Below are 18848 nucleotides of genomic sequence, written 5' to 3'. Positions count from 1 at the left end.
TGCCATTGAATCCACACATGATATTAACACACATAGTAGAGAATCGAGAAGAGGGGAATTTTCCATTCAATTACTCATACACATTCAGAAAATATAAGGGGAAGATGGCAACAATACATTGAAACACTTACACATCATTGGAGCACATACACACAGAGTAAAAATGGAGTGAAAGGGAAAGAGTAGACAGCAGACAAATGGGAGAGGAAAAAAGTAGAGGAAAGGAAACACAGTGAGAGATCGGGAAAAGGCTAAGCAGCTTTTCCGGCGAGATTCTCGTCGAAAATGTAGTTTATCGGGTACACACAATCTATATTTTCGCAATACTATTTTAACACTAGTTCAAGTTTAAAACAAGAACACAATGAAGTACAACAACACCCTCAACACAAGATCAGAATAATCTTTCAACGAAGTGTGTTTTATTTTTTTCAAAAATTAAGATGAAACAGAAATGGACAAGTCCTTCAAATTCACGGAGTGTCCTTAAGAAAATAATTTCCCTCGAGTACCCGAGGTTGTGGAATATTTCTCCCAGGATAAAATGACCAAACAAACCAATTGTAGCGGTACCTCAAACAATTGGAATCTCTTCGAACTCACTCAACGATTTAATTGATCACACGAAATGTTTTGAAGACAAGAAGAGTTTGTATATTCAGAAAATTTTTCATACCTAAACCTGTGGATAAATGCAGGTTTATATAGCCATCAAGTGCCCCTTCCCAAAGGTGGCAATGGTTCATCTGAAAAGGTGTATCCTTTGAAAGAGTCATGTCTGTTCATTCAAAATATTGTGTCTTTTTCTGAACAGACACAACTATCTTAATAGTCATTCCTTTTCCAAAATAATATGTCTTTTCCTCAAAGGTTGTGTCCCTTCATTTTTCATTCACACCTTTTTCATATATATTGAACCCAACAATCCCCTACATGAATGGGGAATAGCTATTTTTTCGTAAAATTTTACGGACAGGTATGTGATTATCAAGCAAAGACTTATTGCATCTAGATAAGTGGGTTTCCCTTTGAACTTTCCGTAGTGAACATGCATTGGATGCACTTGGTCAATCGATAGATTTTATATCTTTGAACCGTCAAGCTTTAATGTACACCTAGACAACACATGTCACACAACCAGCCTTTTATCATGTATGGTTCTCACGGTTTTGTTCTTTTTAGCCATGAACACGTCCCGAATTCATGAGATCTTAGAGAATAGGCCTTTACTAACATTCTCCTTGAAGCGGCTTCCACTTCGCCCTCACATAGGTGATTTCTAAACTTTCAACCCCATAGATTAAACTATTTGGTCAAATCTGCCAAATTTAGATAATCATTAAAAGACTTTTCACCTTCAGTCTTATCCTTATTTACTATACATTGTCTACACCTTGAGAATGGGTTGGGTAATTGACAATGTTGAACCTGTCAGACACAACTTTGTTTGATCTCCTTGAACCTAGCTCTTGGGATCTCCAGTCTGCTAGGTAGAGTTACCGTCATGCTGACTTATCCTAGGCCTTAAACCCATTCCCCTGGATGTCCTTTCCACTCCTTCTCTAGATAGGCCTTTTGTAAGTGGATCCAACACATTATTCTTTGACTTAACATAGTCAACAGTGATAATTCCACTAGAGAGAAGTTCTATAACGGTATTATGTCTCTGTCTTATGTGAAGAGATTTACCATTATACATTATGCTCCCTACCCTACCTATTGTCGCTTGGCTATCACAGTGTATACATATTGGTGTCACTAGTTTGGGACAATAAGGAATATCTTTCAAGAAATTTTGGAGTCATTCTGCTTCTTCACTGGCTTTATCCAATGAGATAAATTCATATTCCATTGTAGAGCAAGCAATACAAGTCTGTTTGGATGATTTTCAAGAGACTGCTCCTCCACCAATAGTAAATACATATCCACTTGTCGATTTTACTTCGTTCGATCCGGTGATCCAATTTGCATCACTATAGGATATTTATTATAATCTAAGACATAGTCTTGAGTGTATTTTAGGTACCCCAAAACTCTTTTCATTGCCATCCAATGAGTTTTGTTGGGATTACTTGTGTACCGACTAAACTTACTAATAGTGCATGCTATGTCTGATCGTGTACAATTCATTATATACATTAAACATCCCAATACTCTTGCGTACTCTAATTGTAAGTCACTTTCACCTTCATTCTTTTGAAGTGCAAAGCTCACATCCAATGGAGTCTTGGCAATACCGAATTCCATATACTTGAAGTTTTCAAGTACATTTTTTATATGGATTATTAACATTTTTTATTCAGAGTCGCCACTTGGCATAATCTGGTGTGCCAAGTCACCATTGGAAAATTCTTTTCAAAACCATTTGACTCTTTAAACTGGTTTGTGAGCAGAGATTCCGGCTAAGGAATTCTGTTAACCGAGGGGAAGGTGTTAGGTACCCCTCGATCCCGTGGTTCAACCACGATCACTTGGTAGAGTGTATCGACTATTTTTTGACACTAAGAAATGTATAAATCACACAAAAGCACGCAAAATAATCAAACAATAAACAAAACAAAACAATCCAAAATGTAAATTCCAGTCCAATTATACAGTCTAAAAATAGAAAATACAAAAATATAAATTCTATTCTAAACTAAATCTAGACTAAGCTCCAATGCCTTACCCGATACCGCAGGCCTTCATCACGATCATTTTCCGCCAACATGATATGTCGGGGCATTCCTCGGTGAATAAGTACAGAAGACCTCGGGGCATTCCCCAGCTAAATGAATACATTTGAATCGAATGCGATAAAGTAGAAAACATTCAACACATACTCCTCATTCAAACATCCAACGAAACACTTATTTCTAAATTTTGCCTACCCGAACCTACATTTGCCTATCTATTTCAACAAAATTCATGCTTATTCCAAATTAAACCGCTAATAATGAATTAAAACAAATACGTATTCACTTTTATCAATTTTAATTCCGCCCCAAACAATCAATTTTAATTCTCCAAACGAGATATCATTTCATCACATAATCCATAATCAATCCACAATCAAGGGAATCAAATACCAAACCAGAACAACAACAATTCACATCATCACAAATCAACCAACACACAATATTAGAATCAATGCATCGGATACCATCAACAATAAAACAAAAGAGGTAAAGAGTAGAATTAGACCTCGATGACGACTTTATTCCAAATATCAGTCAATCAAAAGACGGAATCCGCGCACCGAAGAGCCTTAATTCGAACCTCGACTATGAACTTTCCAACTCAATAAAAACCCCCTTCGAAAGATTGACTCCATTGATAATAATATTTAGAAAAATTCGGACTTTGGGACTTCGAATAGACCCTCAACAGTGACGAACCAAACTCGGTATCGAGAAATTTGAAACCCAAAGATGGAGAATGACAAACCGATCGGGACAGAAGCTAAATCCCCAAAATCAGTACGAAAACAGATGAACCCAAACAGAAATTGCGCCAAACAACCAAACCCGAATGAGATTTTGTAGGAAAACAACTCAACAGGCCAATTCGACTAGAAATTGGCTGTTGGTTCTTGTTTTTAGATGGCAAAGACCAATATTCGAGTCAGCAGTGTTTGAATTCGTCAAACAACAATGGATTCCGGCGGGTTTTAACAGAAAATCGGGGAAAAGAAATGATTATCTACTTAGATTCGGATCGACATGAGGTTGGGGTCGTTGTTTTGCGTCGCCGGAACTCCGGCGAACTCAGACAATGATGACAACCATGAAAGCAGACCAGATTCCAGCGAGCCTGTCGCCGGAACAGTAATCAAACCACCGGACTCGTGTTCCTCAAGCTCTCATTCGCCGAAAACTGTTTCGCCATTGTTCTCTTTTGATTTCAATCGCAGATCTCTCCCTCTCTCATAGCTTTCTGTCACTCTCTCGCAGCTCTCTGTCACTCTCTCGTCGATCTCTCTCGTCTCTCTTAATTTCTCTTCTCTCCCTCTTAATATCTCTGTGCGTGTCTGCGATGGTGAGAGAGTGGTGAGTGTATTTGGTGAGGATGAGTTCTGCGTGGATGAATAATCAGTGTGTTCTTAAGGTTTGTATTGTGTATGGATGAAGGTCGTGAAGAGAAGATGGATAATCAGAGTGTTGGTGTATTTTTTGGGTCCCCCCCCCCCCTTTTTTTCTGTGAGGTGTAGTGAATATATTCTGTGAGGTGAGGGTGGGGTAGTGAGGTAGGGTTAGGTTAGTGGTGAGGTAGGGGTGGGGTATGGTGTGATGTGGTTTATTTTGATTGGATGGGTTGTTAGGATAAGATGTTGGGGTTAGGATAGGATAGAATTTGTTAGGGAGTTTGTTATTTTTTGTATTTTGTGAGGGTATAATAACATGGATGAGGGTACACGATAGGATAAAATAAAAATGGGTAAAAGTGAATAAAAATCAAACTTTAAGAGGACGAAATCACGTGTCTACAGCTCTAAAAGAGTGAACTTGTTTTTATTTTTTTTAGGTGTATGATACTTTGCTACTACGAGGAAGATGTTATATAGAGGTGTGAAAGAACACTAATTTGACAATGTTCTAGTGAAATCTATGCTCAAACTGTTATTTTGAATTCTACTTTAAATGAGCAATTAAAATTTATTAAATAAAGATAATTTTAAGAAATTTTGTTGACCACATGCTTCAGATCAGAATTACATTAATTTAATATATTTTTTTATATAATTTAATAGATAGTAACTTTAATCTCTTCTATATCTTGTCCTTATGTAACACCTTTCTCTTATATCTTGTCCTTATGTAACACCTTTCTCTTAGTAGCAAAGTTTACATACTCCTAATAAATCAAGTTCCGTGTTTAGAGCTTTCATGTTTTTGATTTTTGCTAAAAGGTCTTACATTCATGCTTATAAAATGATGAATGAATTCAGGATGCATCAAATAATTGTTCGACTAACTTTATTGATGTTATATTTTCTTTTAAGTTATAATGGGGTACACGCAGAAAAAAAAAAACTATCTAAATTGTAGGAATTGAAATTAGAAAAACAACTAAAATTATTGAACAAACCAACAATCAAAATAATTAAGGTATTTCTTTTTTATTCATATATAATACTTGGAATAAAATAAATAGTGAATCAGGTTCATTTTATCAATCATCAAAATATTTTGCACATTCTCCTATATTACAACAGTAACAAGTCGCTCTACATTTTCAAACGAACATTTACAATCATCATCAATTAAAAAACCTTCGTAAATTCAGTTACATTCCTATGAAATCTATGTTCAGATTATTATTTTGGGTATTACTAAGAAAATGAGTAATCGACATTTATTAAATATATATATTTTTTTGAGAAAATACTCAATTACCCCCTGAACAATACCAAAAAGGTTATGACACACCTCAACTTAAAGGGATCCCTATTAACCCTAAACTAAATAAAAGCGTAATTTTAACACCCTTAGTGCCTATGTGGCACATACGTGGCACACATGTGTGCCTACGTGGACACTTCAGTATGTTGTGCCACGTATGTGCCATGTAGGCACTAAGGGTGTCAAAATTGCACTTTTAAATAGTTCAGGGGGTAATAGGACCCCTTTTAAGTTGAAGTGTGTCATAGACTTTTTGGATATAGTTCAGGAGGATAATTGGGTATTATCTCTATTTTTTTTTTATTTTTTTTTTGTAGATTTTGTTGTCTATAATTCAAAAAAATCCATATCTTTGTATAGTAGTAGTTATTTTAGTCTCTTATGTGCCTCTATAAACATCTTCCTCATAGTAGCAAATTTTTTATACACCTAGTATATCAAGATTAGTGTTTAGAGATCTCACATTATGTTAATTAGAGCAATCAAAATAATTAAAATATTTGTTTTTGGTTCATAGTATTTGTAAGTCTCACGAGACTATTATTTTCACAAGGTTTTTATGGTAAATAAACCTTATGTTCTATCTCCTATTTTTTTTAAAAAAAATAAATTATTGCAACTTCAAAATTATTTATGACTTTTTTGGTTCACAGACAAAACGTGGAGATACATACAGTTGTGTAGATTTTTACAGACAACACACGTTCGATCACCCGCTGTCAAAGGGTCATTATTTTCATCCTTAGGCATATATACCTGTACTCTCCTTTTACTTTTAATTTATTTTTACAATTAAACATTTGGTTAAACAGATAAAACCTACTTTATTAAGGATAAAGCAAAATTCAGAAGCCTTAACAACTAGTAGGTCATCAACCATATGGTTAAACGATGAAGGTTGTCCTTCTAGAACTGTTTCAATCAGGAGAATTATGAAGGATGATCTTATAAGATACAAACATATGTCACGGCCAAAAAATTTCAACTTCTACGAAAATGAGTTTATTGGCTTAACGCTATAATTTATGAAAAATTTAATGCTTTTACTTGAATAATTCATACCTAAACATGCCACATATTGCAGTACATCTAATGTAGAGAAACAACAATAGTGAGCAAAAAGGAAGCTACATATCAGGATATCAGGTACATTATAGCCATGAAAATATTATCATGTTTACGTTTTTCATTTTCTCTGAATGTTTTTCTAATATTTTTCATTTAATTGGACTTGAACTCAATTTAGAAATAAACATTCAGTATCCCCTCGAATTATGGTCAAAGTTGCTATGATACACTCCAACTTCACATGGATCCTATTACCTCCTGAACTCAATTTTAGCATATTTTTGTCGCCCTTTTGTGCTGACATGACACCTTTCTTGCATAAAAATGAGGTCCACATCAGCTAAAGAGGTGCCACATCAACTAAAAAGAGTGACAAAAATACGCTAAAATTAAATTCAGGAGGGTAATAGGACTCCTGTGAAGTTGGAGTGTGTTGTAGGAAATTTGATCATAGTTCAGGAGTACTAGATGTGTAGACACGTAATTTTGATCCCGTCAAAAATATTTCTTATTCCATTATCACACAATTTAACCCCATTTTATAATTTTTTCATAAGAAAAACAAATAAATAACCACTTTATCTTTTATTTATTTATTTATTTATTTTTGTTTTTATCCAACTAACAAATCCTAACCAATTTTGTCTTTATCTTAAACATTCCAACAACTCACCCAATAAAAAAAAAACACCTAACCCTCAACCCTCCAATTAAAAAACAACACCTCACCTCTCACTTAACCACCCTCACCTACCCCATACACCTAACCTCACCTACCCTGCCCCCCACATGACCCCCTAGCCCATATCCTATCTTTAGTCCTTTATACATTTTTTTTACACCATAGTAAAAAAGGAGAAGGAACATATCAACAACGGATGAGGCCCACTTAAAGGTTCATTTTTGTTTTCCAATTCAAAGGCATATATCACACATAAAACAAAAGAGGAGCCTCCCAGGAAAGGGGAAGGGACCCATTTTATCATCATAAAAGGAGGGGACCCACGTGATTCACAAGGGAAAGAGGGCTCTAAATTTCCATATATACATACGGAGAGGGAAAGAAAGGGAGGAAGATCATCTTCTCCAGATAGATTTAACGGGCACACACAGATCGGAGAGAGAAAAATTTTCTTCTCTTCTTGATGAAAACCACCATACACACCTCCATTTTTTTCCTTTCCTTGCTCTCACCATTTTTCTATTACAATCACATGCCATTCACACATATAAACACACTCAATTCACAGAAATACACTCATCCTCACCGGAGACTCTATACACACAAAATCCATCATCTCTTCTAAACGCAAATCTGGCACACACTCATGCACTCTCACAAAACACATAGATCAACACTGATGGAATGATACGGGAGAGTTCTATAAACACAAAAATGGCATAGTAAGAGAGAGAAGGAGGCACGATCAGAGAGAAAGGAAGGACTTCATTATTTTTTGTTTCTTTCTTCTTCATTTTTGGTTTCTTTATTCTTCACGGGTACAGAACAGAGCAAAAAGGGACCATCATCATCTGCTCGTTTTCCTTTTCAAAATCTTGTCATTTTTTGACATCACAGATATCACAGGTCCATATTCTGTTTCGATTTCTGAAATATCGTGAAAATCTCTTCATTTTATTTGAGTTTCTGGTCAGAATCAGTCCGTTTGAGTTGTTGTTTTTTAACTTCACATTCAAGTTTTTTTTGGAGTTTTGACGCGATTTCTATTCCGGACCTCCGTTCATTCGTATTGTCCTGGGATTTAGCTGTTGTTTGTTTCAATCAGGCCAGTCGTGGTCGATTTCTGTGTTGTCTGTTTCTCCATACTGAGTTTAGATTTCGTCGTTGTGAGATTCTATATTTGGGCTCTTGGAGTTGATTTTCCTAAACATTATTATCATCGTAATCAATTATTCGAAGGTCCATTCCTTAACTCTCTCTCTTTATTATTTTTTTAATGTGGCTATGATGTGATCTTTGGTGATGTGGTTTTGAATCTTTAAGTAGTATTAATTGTATTGTGAGGTATGAATGATTATGTTCTTAATGTTTGAAGCCTCGTTGAGTGGATATGTACGGTGTTGATTTTGGACTTTGAGTAGTGATTTGAACTAAAGAAATTATTGACCTTCGGTTAAAGACAGATTCAGGATTGGGATCGTGATATGATAACAGATGAATATAAATTAGTTGTTTTTGATTCATTATTATTGTCGTTGATGTGAAGTATCATGATATGTTGAAATGAATAGACGATATAGGTTCGGGTAGGCAAAATTCCTATGAATAAGAATTTTCGTTAAATGTTTGAATATGGAATGTTGGTTGAATATTTTCTAGTTTATCATGCTTGACTCAATGGTACTATTTGGCCGGGGAATGCCCCGAAGTACTTGTATTATTTTGTCCGGGGAATGCCCCGAAGTATTTTGTACTCGGAGGACGTCCGTGATCAAGGCCCGGAATGTCGCGTGGACAAAGCAATGGAGCGTAGTTAAGATTATCCTAGAATAGAGTAGGTTTATATTTCCGTATCTTTTTATTTCGGGACTGTATAATTGGACTGAACACTAAATTTTTGATTGTTTTGTTTTGTTTTGCTTGATTGATTGTTTTACGTGTTTTGTGTGGTTTATACATTCGTAGTGTCAAATTAGCCGATTCCACCAAGCGATCGTGGTCTAACCACGGGATTAAGGGGTGCCTAACACCTTCCCCTCGATCAACAGAATTCCTTAGTCGGAATCTCTGTTCGCAAATCAGTTTTATAGAGTCAAAACCGTTTTGAAAAAGGATGTCCATACGTGACTTGGTACACCCGATTTATGCTAAGTGGCGACTCTGAGTCTTGAATGTAAATAATCCTTTTCAAAACCAATCTTCATTTTGTCACTTGAATAATAAAAATCCTTTCGAAACTTAAAATACAATCTTTTGGAGAATGAAAAAGGGGTGTGACAAGATGCTTTACTCTTAAATTTACAATTTGGAGTTTTTTTTCCTTCAAAATATCAAATAGATAATGTTGTATTCCGGAAGAATATAATTTGGATAATATGTAAAGTTAATAAAAACGATTATATTTATATTCCGCGTGCAATAGTTTAAATTCCAAAAAATCGAAACACGAAGTTTTCAGGAGCTGGAATGGCAGCTAGCTAGCTAGTTTGCATAATCCTCATGTAGAAGGCAAACGACACAGTGCTTGTGGACTAAAAATTCAAAGAGGATCGAATATCTTACAAGTTGATTGGAGAGTAAGTCTAATTGAAAATTTTCATTGGTAATTTAATTGTTTCATAGAAAGAATGACTCTAAGATGTCAACTATATACTTCATTTATCAAAGACAAACATTTTTCTAATCACCATTTTCTTAAAATCATAATACATGATTATATATTATGCTCGATATTGACTATAATTAAAATATTTGACATATTAAAACGTTGGAAAAGGAAAAAAAAAAAAAAGATAAGAGGTAGAAGAAAATATAATATCAGCAATGTTTGTTGAATAATACCTCGATATATTAGCATTTCCTGAATTCATGAAATTATTTGTTTTTATAGGCATAACCAAGGGACAATAATTAATCAACAATCTATACTCACGTTAAGGTACTTACTTGATTTGTTGTGTGTTTGTGAGCTGATGTTGTATAGAGAGGTGGATCAATGAGATTTAAATTGGTTTTTATATAAAGGGATGAATTTGAAATAACACAGAGTTGGTCAAAATGAGTTGAAAATATTGCAACCAGATGAGTCAAAATGCAACTTAAATTCAAACGTATGAACATTCATTTTTGATATTGGAGTTATGTAATTCGAAAGAAATTAAATTAAGACCGATAATAATTTATAAAAAATACATAAACTTATAATAACAACTATATATTCGATATATATTCACCGCCTCAAATGAGGTAGAGAAGCAAAAAGTACATAAGCGTGTATTCTTTTTTTTTTTTTTGAATTTTTTTTTTTTTAAAAGCAAAATTTAAAATTGAGTCATGTTGAACTATTTGAGTTCTGATATGTTATTTCACTCATCTTTGACCTAATTAGATGTTGAACAAGTTGACTTAGCTTAACCTACTCTGTGGGATATATATAGGGTAAATTGAATTTTAGAAATCTTCTTAAAATATTTATGAAAAGAACCTTTTTTTTTTAAAATCTAAATATATTACATGAACATAATAGGGATTTTAGCATATTTTGACCCGTTCAAATTTAGTTCAACACGGGCATTTCTGTTAGCCTTTAATTTGTCTTGATTCGATTTACTAGTAAATTGTAATTATGATCAGATTATTTTTAGATTACACGTAGAAAAAAATAGTCAATGTTTCATTAAATAATAATAATGTATGATCCCATTTGAGAACTCCTCTATAGCATATTTTCACAGTGGGAAATTTGTTTAAGTGATCAAAAACTTCAATCCTCATACATCTTGTAAATCAAGTAAGTTCAATTAATCATTTTTGTTCTTTAAATACTAGTAGTTTTTTTTTTTTTTTTTTTGGGTATATATAGATAATAAGTACATGTAGAATTATTTTTTTATTTAATTTAATGGTTGCAGACTATGTTGATTCGACAAAAAAATATTCGACAAACTCTGCTGGTGTTATATTTTATTTTGAGTTATGACGGAGTTCAAGGAAAAATAAAGTTAACCAAACTAGAGGATTTAGAGTTGGAGAAACAACTTACACTTTTGAACAAGCCAGCAATCAAGACAATTAAGGTATATATATTTTTACTTAAAATCATTATATTCTTTTTCATACTTTTGTGGGAAAAAGAAAATACTCTCCCATTCCAAATTTTTGTACATGGAAATTTAAAACAACCACACTAAACTTTTTAAATTTGTTTCTTCTATATATATATATATATATAAATTGATAATGCATTTGACACATATGGTTTTTGTATGTCGCTGTAATTTTTACGTTGTTGCTAACTTCATTTTATATAGAAATAAAGTACTTTTCTTATGAACTTTTGTTTGCAGACCAAATCTGGAGATACATACGACTGTATAGATTTCTATAAACGAGCTGCATTTGATCATCCATTGTTAAAGAACCACAATTTTCATCACAAGGCATGTCTCTACTCTTCTCATTTTACTTTCATTTTTTTTTTCAAATAATAATTAGAATTGTTGATGCATCTAATTTAAATTATTCATGGACAGATGAAACCTACTTTAATTAGGACAATGCAAAATTCAGATACGACATTAGTTAATAAGTCTTCGAACATATGGTCAAAGGATAACGGTTGTCCTTTCAGAACTGTTTCCATTAAAAGAATAACCAAAGATGATCTTATCCGACAAAAACATATTCCGCCACCAGAAGGTATCGTATTTGAATCCCCATTGACTAATGTAAGTTGATGTTACCCTCAAATCATTTCTTATCCTAAACAATTCTTCTTTTCTATACATATAAAAAAGAGAAAATAACTGACCATTCATATATTTTTATTATTTCTACACAGATTAACAATGATAGCGAGCGAAAAACAAGTCACATATTATCCTCGAAGGGATACAAGGTACATAAATATCAATATTTAATTACTTAGCAACATCAAGAATTGTTCTTCAATGGTCTTTGATTTGCAATTTTGGGCATGGAAAAAAATATAAATTGTTAAAAATTAAAAAGAGGAGATTTTTGGAATTTTGAGAATTGACATTGACTTTTGATTGACTGGTTCATTTGTTTTACGATATGTGAAGATTAAATTCTCACTTGGACATTCATTTTTCCAATTTATCCTAGGCCACAAAGTTTTTGTACCAAAAATACAAAAAAAAAAAAAAAAAAGAAGAAGAAGAAGAAAAAGATTTTCTACAAATATATAGCTTATTCCAATAAAAACTATAATAAGTTAACAAAAATTTTCTATTTTTATTCAGCTTGCAATAGTTCAAGTTCCACATAATCCAAATAATAAGTTAGCTGGAGTTAGAATGTCAACTAGTTTATGGAATCCTCGTATATTTGAAAATCAACCACATTCTGCATGTCGATTGAAAATTCAGAAAGGATCAGACATTTTACAAGTTAGTTGGAGAGTAAGTTTAACCATTATTAGTAATTTAATTTCTTTTTTTACTTGCAATTCAATCTTGAGAACTCTGATTTATGTTTTCAGGTGGATCCAACACTATATGGGGATACTAAGACTAGATCATTTATACATTTTCAGGTAAGGGTGTCAAGTGGGCCGGCTCGACCCGGCCCGACACGGCCCAGTTTGATCGGTCCGATAAGTCCTAGGGCTTTAGAGTTTCGGGTCCCGAGCCGGTTATTTTTTTAAAATGAGCTCGGTTAACCCGGCCCGGACCAAGCCCGGCCCAGGTCTGCTGGTTAACCGGCCCGGTCCGGCCTGAATACCTTTTTATTTATTTTTTTTTAAAAAAGGGATTTTGGGCCAAATTAGCCGTTGTCCCAACGGCTATATAGCCGATTTTGGGTCCAAACAGCTAGTTTGGGTCCATTTATTAAAATAAAAAAAATTAAGTTTAAAAAATATTTTTTAATCCCAAAAAAAATTCTATAAATACCCTACAACTTCAAATCATTTTTCACACAATTTTTCACTCTCTCAAATCTCAATTCTCAATTCTCAAATATTCAATATATTTAGTTTCTTAAAGTGTTCACTTTAATTTTTTAATTTTTAGTTTACAAAGTACGAGCGAAAGTTTCTAAAGTCGCAATCTTCGGATACTTTCAAAATTTGGTATTGTCATTCCATCTCTTACGTTTAATTTTTATTTTTTGTATTAACTGTTTAATATTTAATTTTATTATATTTGTGTATTTTGAATATTTTTAGTTTAATTTAATTTATATTATGGATAAATTAAGAAACCTCGCTACTAAAGGTGTTAAAATTTTTTGTCCCGGAAGCGGTAGTGGTAGTAAAAAGCTAATTACTAGCAGTAGAGGTAGTTCAAGTAGTAGATATACCCGTGTGTCTTCGCATCCGGTACCGCTTGGTACACCTTTTGAGGAAGAAATAGGTGTAGGTGCTCACGATATGGATTATGTAGAAGTTCAGGAAAATTACGGTATAGAAGAAGAAAATGAAGTAGATGCGGTTAATTTAGACGAAGATAATGAAAATATTGCTGAGACACCCACAGTAGCAGATGCTAACGTTAGATCTGAATCGGTTAATCTCCCTCCCCGTCCTCCCAGTGCCCCAAGACCTTGTAAAAAACTAGTGTTGCATGGCAATTTTTTGAACGTATATCAGATATTGAGGTGCAATGCAATATTTGTCAACAAATATATAAGCATAGAAGTAGAGACAAGTAAGGGGGTATGGGTACGTTAATGAGACATATAGCTGAAGATCACAAAAGAGAGTTAAATATTGCACAAGGTGGTGGGGATGTTGGTGGGCCAGCGCAAGCTAGAATGGACCCAACAACCGATTACGTAGCGAAGAAGTATAATAAATTGAGGGACCGGAAAGAAATAGCTAAAATGGTAGCTGTGGGTTGTTTGCCTTTTAGTTTTCCTTCTTCTGATGCCTTTATTCGTTATATACAAGCAATTTATAATCCTATGTTTAACGGTATTCCTAGAACTACTTGTCGGTCTGATATTTTTAGACTCCATTCACAATATTATTTTTATTTATCAACATTGTTAAAAAATATTCAATGTAGATTGTCCCTAACTTCTGATCTTGGCCATGCTGTAAATAAAAATGATTATTTAACCGTTACTTGTCATTGGATGGATAGTAATTTCGTGATGCAAAAACGTATGCTTGCTTTTTTATATGATAAAGATCGTAAACATACTGGACAATTTATTGCTGATTCTATTGTTAAAATTGCCGGATATTATGGTATCGAAAATAAAATTTTATGTATTGCTTTTGATAATGCTTCTAACAACAAGACTGCTATAACAAAAATAAAATCTACGCTATCTCCGCCCTGGCCTGAAATTTTTCATATTAAGTGTGCATGTCATATATATAATTTAATTGTAAAAGATGGTCTTGAGTTTTTTGAGCTTTATATTGAAAAAATTTATCTTGCCGTTGGTTTTATTCAAGGAAATAATCGTAGATCGAGAATTAGAGAATGTAAAGTTAAATGTTAAGAAAATGGACTTACACCGATTTTGATGCCTGAGGAAATTGGTACTAGATGGAATTCTACGTATTAATTTTTAAAAACTTGTTATAAATATAGAATTCCTATTACACTAGCTTTTAACCAACATTGCGGTTCATTTGCTGATTCTGCTGATTGCATGCTACATAATTCTGATTGGGTTGTAATTAATGATCTTGTTAAGTTTTTAGAAAAATTTTATGTAGCTACGGTTGAATTTTTCGGTGCTTATTATCCTACTGTTTGTAATATTTTGGAATATATAGCCGATATTTCTGGTTTGCTCAAAGAATATAAAAATAAAGAAGGTTATAAAGAAGCTCTTGGCGCCATGTTTACGAAATTTAAAAAATATTTTTTCCCGATTCCCCCTATTTACTTGGTTGGTGCTATGCTAAATCCGTGCATGAAATATAATAATGTGTGCCACTTTAGTACTCTTATTTATACTAACTTATAAATAAATACTAACCATGATTCTGAACAAGTATAACCTGATTTGTGGACGGCTACGGCTGATGCAAAGGATTACATAGAAAAATTATATAATCACTATGCTGATTTATTTGATTTAGCCGTACTTACAAATATCACTCCAACTGTCGCTCCTCATCCTCCCGAGGAGCCATCATCTTCTAAAAGGCCGGCACATAGTGATTTTTCTGATTCGTTTTATGATTTAAATTGTTGGAACAGTGTTGATAAGAGAACTTACACATCAACTTATCAGGAAGAGCTGAAATATTATCTTAGGAGGGCACCAGAGGATCGAAGACGACGGATCAACACGTTGGATTGGTAGAGGAGTAATGAAACACAATATCCTGTGCTTTCAAGATTAGCTAAAGATATCTTAAATGTTCCAATGTCAGCCGTTGCATCAGAGAACGCCTTTAGTCAGGGACAACAGCAGCTTGGAGACAACCGACACTCATTGGGAAGTAATGCAATGAATGTTCTAACTTTCCTCAGAGATTGGATTAGAGCGTAAAGAAGAAACCAAGGAATGGAACCGGAGCCGAGCGATGAGTTGAAGCTTGAAGAAATTATGACTTCACGGGAGAACTCAGCAGAATCAAGTCCAATGCATGGTTTTGCCCCCGTTGACTTCGACTATCCTATGCAAGTTCCCGTTAATATTAACATGAATGAGTTGGAAAAAATGATGCATAATTTGTAGATTTTTCATTCATGTAAATTATAAATTTTGGATCATTTTGCAATCAATAAAATTTCCTAAATTCATTCACTCCTTAGTCCTTGCTTTTTATATTTTTTCATTTAACGATTTAAAATTTTAAATTGAATTTCTAGTTTTCTACTTTAAATTAAAAACTTACTTCTAATATATTATTAATTTACTACCCAATATTATTAATTTATTATATTAAGTAGCATATGTTTTGTATATTTGTGCATATATCTTCTATAGAAGTGTATATTTAATGTATACATTTGTATATGTTTTATAAATTAGTATATAAGTATATCTATATATATATTGTAATATATATATATAATGTAGTATATTTTATAAGTATTAGTATATGTACATTGAATGGTGTGTATACACGTGTATATATCTTCTATAGAAGTGTATATTTAACATATACATGTGTATATATTTTATAAATTGGATATCTTCTATAGAAGTGTATATTTAACGTATACATGTGTATATATTTTATAAATTAGTATATAAGTATATCTATATATGTTGTAATGTATATATAATGTAGTATATTTTATAAGTAGTAGTATATATACATTGAATGGTGCGTATACACGTGTATATATCTTCTAAAGAAGTGTATATCTAACGTATACATGTGTATATGTTTTATAAATTAGTATATAAGTATATCTATATATATTGTAATGTATATATATATTGTAGTATATTTTATAAGTAGTAGTATATATACATTGAATGGTGCGTATATATGAGTAATTGACTAATTGTGTATATGTGTATATATTTTTTAAATTCTAATGTAGTATATACAATATATATAGTGTATATATATTATTTAACGTATTTATAATGTATATAGGTGGGTATATGTAATGTATATTGAAAGAAAGTTTTTTTTTAATATTTTTGACTGGATTTGACCAATTTTTTAACCGGGTTTGACCGAGTTATGGTGGGTTTGACTGGGTTGGGTTAAGTGGACCGATTTAGGGTGGTTTTTAATTTTTTTACTATTTGGCCCGACCCGACCCGTCTAGCGCCAAAACCGACTCTCAACCCGGTTAAAATAGAAGGGCCGGTTTCGGGTTGGCCCGGCCCGGCCCGTTTGACACCCATATTTTCAGGTATGTCCAATATATATACACACCTTAATGATTTTCGTATATGTACATTATCTCAGTTGGAAAGGGACAAAGGGTTCATGCATACCGTATATTTTCTAGGCTGGCAATACGTATTGCTTCAATACGCTATGCCCTGGATTTGTCATAGTCAATACTAATTACCCTGTTGATGCTAGTTTTGATAATATTCAACACCACGGAGAAACAAAATCATGGGAGATCACAATGTTCATCGAACGGGAATATCTTTTTTCTTTTGTAGAATTATTTTTTGAAGTTTTTAATTGATATTAATTATATTTGAATAGTAAATCCGTGCTTTATTAGAATTTGAAAGGTACTAAATACTAATATAATAATTTTTTTTCAAAAAAAGATTTAATAAATGGAAACTGGTGGCTTTTGTATGATGAAACCAACGGACAAATTGGTTTTTGGCATGCGCGGATTTTCACCGAGTTGGGAGGCTTTGCTAATAATGTTGAGTGGGGAGGAGTAGTATATAGTCCGCCAGGCGTGTCTGCACTTCCAATGGGCTCCAAATGTTTTCCTGTTGGAGATCCTAATTATGATGCTTATTGTAGGAGACTTAACGTTTTAAATGATAAAGGTGAGACAATACACATATACAAAACGAACGTACGTGTTAGTGATCCTAAGCACTATGGTCTTATGGATGTACCACATTGGAGAGGTGGAGAGTATCAACATATGGCATTTTATGGAGGACCTGGTGGGTTCGAAACATTATGTTAATTTTCTACTATGACAAATATTTACTTTTCCATATTCAAAGAAATAGGATGAAGTTTTTGCTTGTCATAAGATAAAAAACTACTTGGCATTATTTATCTATCTATTTATCTATTATCAACAAGATAAAATTACCTCAGCTACTAATTCACCAATAATTCGATGCCACAATTCGGGTTGGCGCCTTGATCTCCCATCCATATCTTTGTATTATTTTATACAAAAGATGTGTAAAGATAGCAGATACAACGATCAGTAGTGCTATTAATTGAGGAGTTTTAAGACTGAAAAAGTCTCTCGAGCTAATTGAAAATGTATTTTCAACCACCAACAATATGGTGAAAATCTATTTTCTTGAAGCAATAAGGTTAAAATAGTCACTCGAGCTGGTTGAAATAGTATTTTCAATCAACAAAAGAATGATGAAAATCTATTTTTAAAGCAAAAATAAAAAAAAATGCACATTAGAAAAAAAGAAGAGAAATGTCAAATAAAAATCTAAAATAATAATAACAATAATTATAATACATATACCTTAATCTGTAGTTTATATGCCGCGTTCATTTTTCAACGTAAGTTTTTTAAAAAAAAGATCAAAAGAAGTGTGTGAGAGAGAAGTATAGGAGTAAAATCTTTTATTATAGGATGAATGTGAACAACTAGTATAGGTTACTTTTATACTAAAAAGATTTGATGATAAGAAGAGTAACAAATCAAAATGGAACCTTTTAGATAATTGTCTTCCTTTTATACTTATAAATGTAAAATGATATTTGAACAACTTTAGATAAATCCCTTTCTTTTATACTGGTAAAACCATTTGTAACCACTTCTAATCCTAATTACCTTAACAATGTTAACTACTTTAACTGAAAATACAAAGGTGCATGGAGTAGTTGGGAATGTAGAGAAAAAGGTAAGAGTCCTTTTTGGTCCATGCTTTTTCACTAATTATAACAATTAAAATTTAAATTATTTCAAAGTTATAACTATTTGATCTTATGTGCGTTTCATGTGCATCTTATGCATCATACGCACATCTTGTGAACTACACGTGCATCAAGCAGTTATATTCGTGGGCATATTCTTGACTATTTTCATTTGTTCTGAACTTAATATCTTGTGCGCTACACGTGCGATATGTTTTATTAGTTT

At 32.9% G+C, this 18848-nt stretch overlaps 1 protein-coding gene across 1 annotated transcript; it reads left to right on the top strand.

Moving 5' to 3' along the window:
• The first annotated feature begins 3701 nt into the window (after positions 1–3701).
• Positions 3702–17696, top strand: LOC124896052. The gene is made up of 8 exons (XM_047407191.1): positions 3702–3806; positions 3933–4028; positions 11478–11570; positions 11664–11858; positions 11972–12028; positions 12396–12542; positions 12635–12734; positions 17317–17696. The coding sequence occupies exons 1-8, from the start codon at positions 3702–3704 to the stop codon at positions 17694–17696; spliced, it is 1173 nt and encodes a 390-aa protein (XP_047263147.1).
• Positions 17697–18848: the final 1152 nt, after the last annotated feature.

Source organism: Capsicum annuum, chromosome 1, assembly GCF_002878395.1.
Source record: "Capsicum annuum cultivar UCD-10X-F1 chromosome 1, UCD10Xv1.1, whole genome shotgun sequence".
Lineage (NCBI taxonomy): Eukaryota > Viridiplantae > Streptophyta > Magnoliopsida > Solanales > Solanaceae > Capsicum > Capsicum annuum.
This window is presented reverse-complemented; position numbering and strand designations above follow the sequence as displayed.

Excerpts from the sequence above, each read along its gene's own strand:
- LOC124896052 (XM_047407191.1), top strand. The coding sequence starts at position 3,702 with ATGAGGTTGGGGTCGTTGTTTTGCGTCGCCGGAACTCCGGCGAACTCA. Across the intron at positions 4,029-11,477 it reads TCTGCGATGGTGAGAGAGTG|ACCAAATCTGGAGATACATA; the intron begins GTGAGTGTATTT and ends TTTTGTTTGCAG. Across the intron at positions 12,543-12,634 it reads AAGGATCAGACATTTTACAA|GTGGATCCAACACTATATGG; the intron begins GTTAGTTGGAGA and ends TTATGTTTTCAG.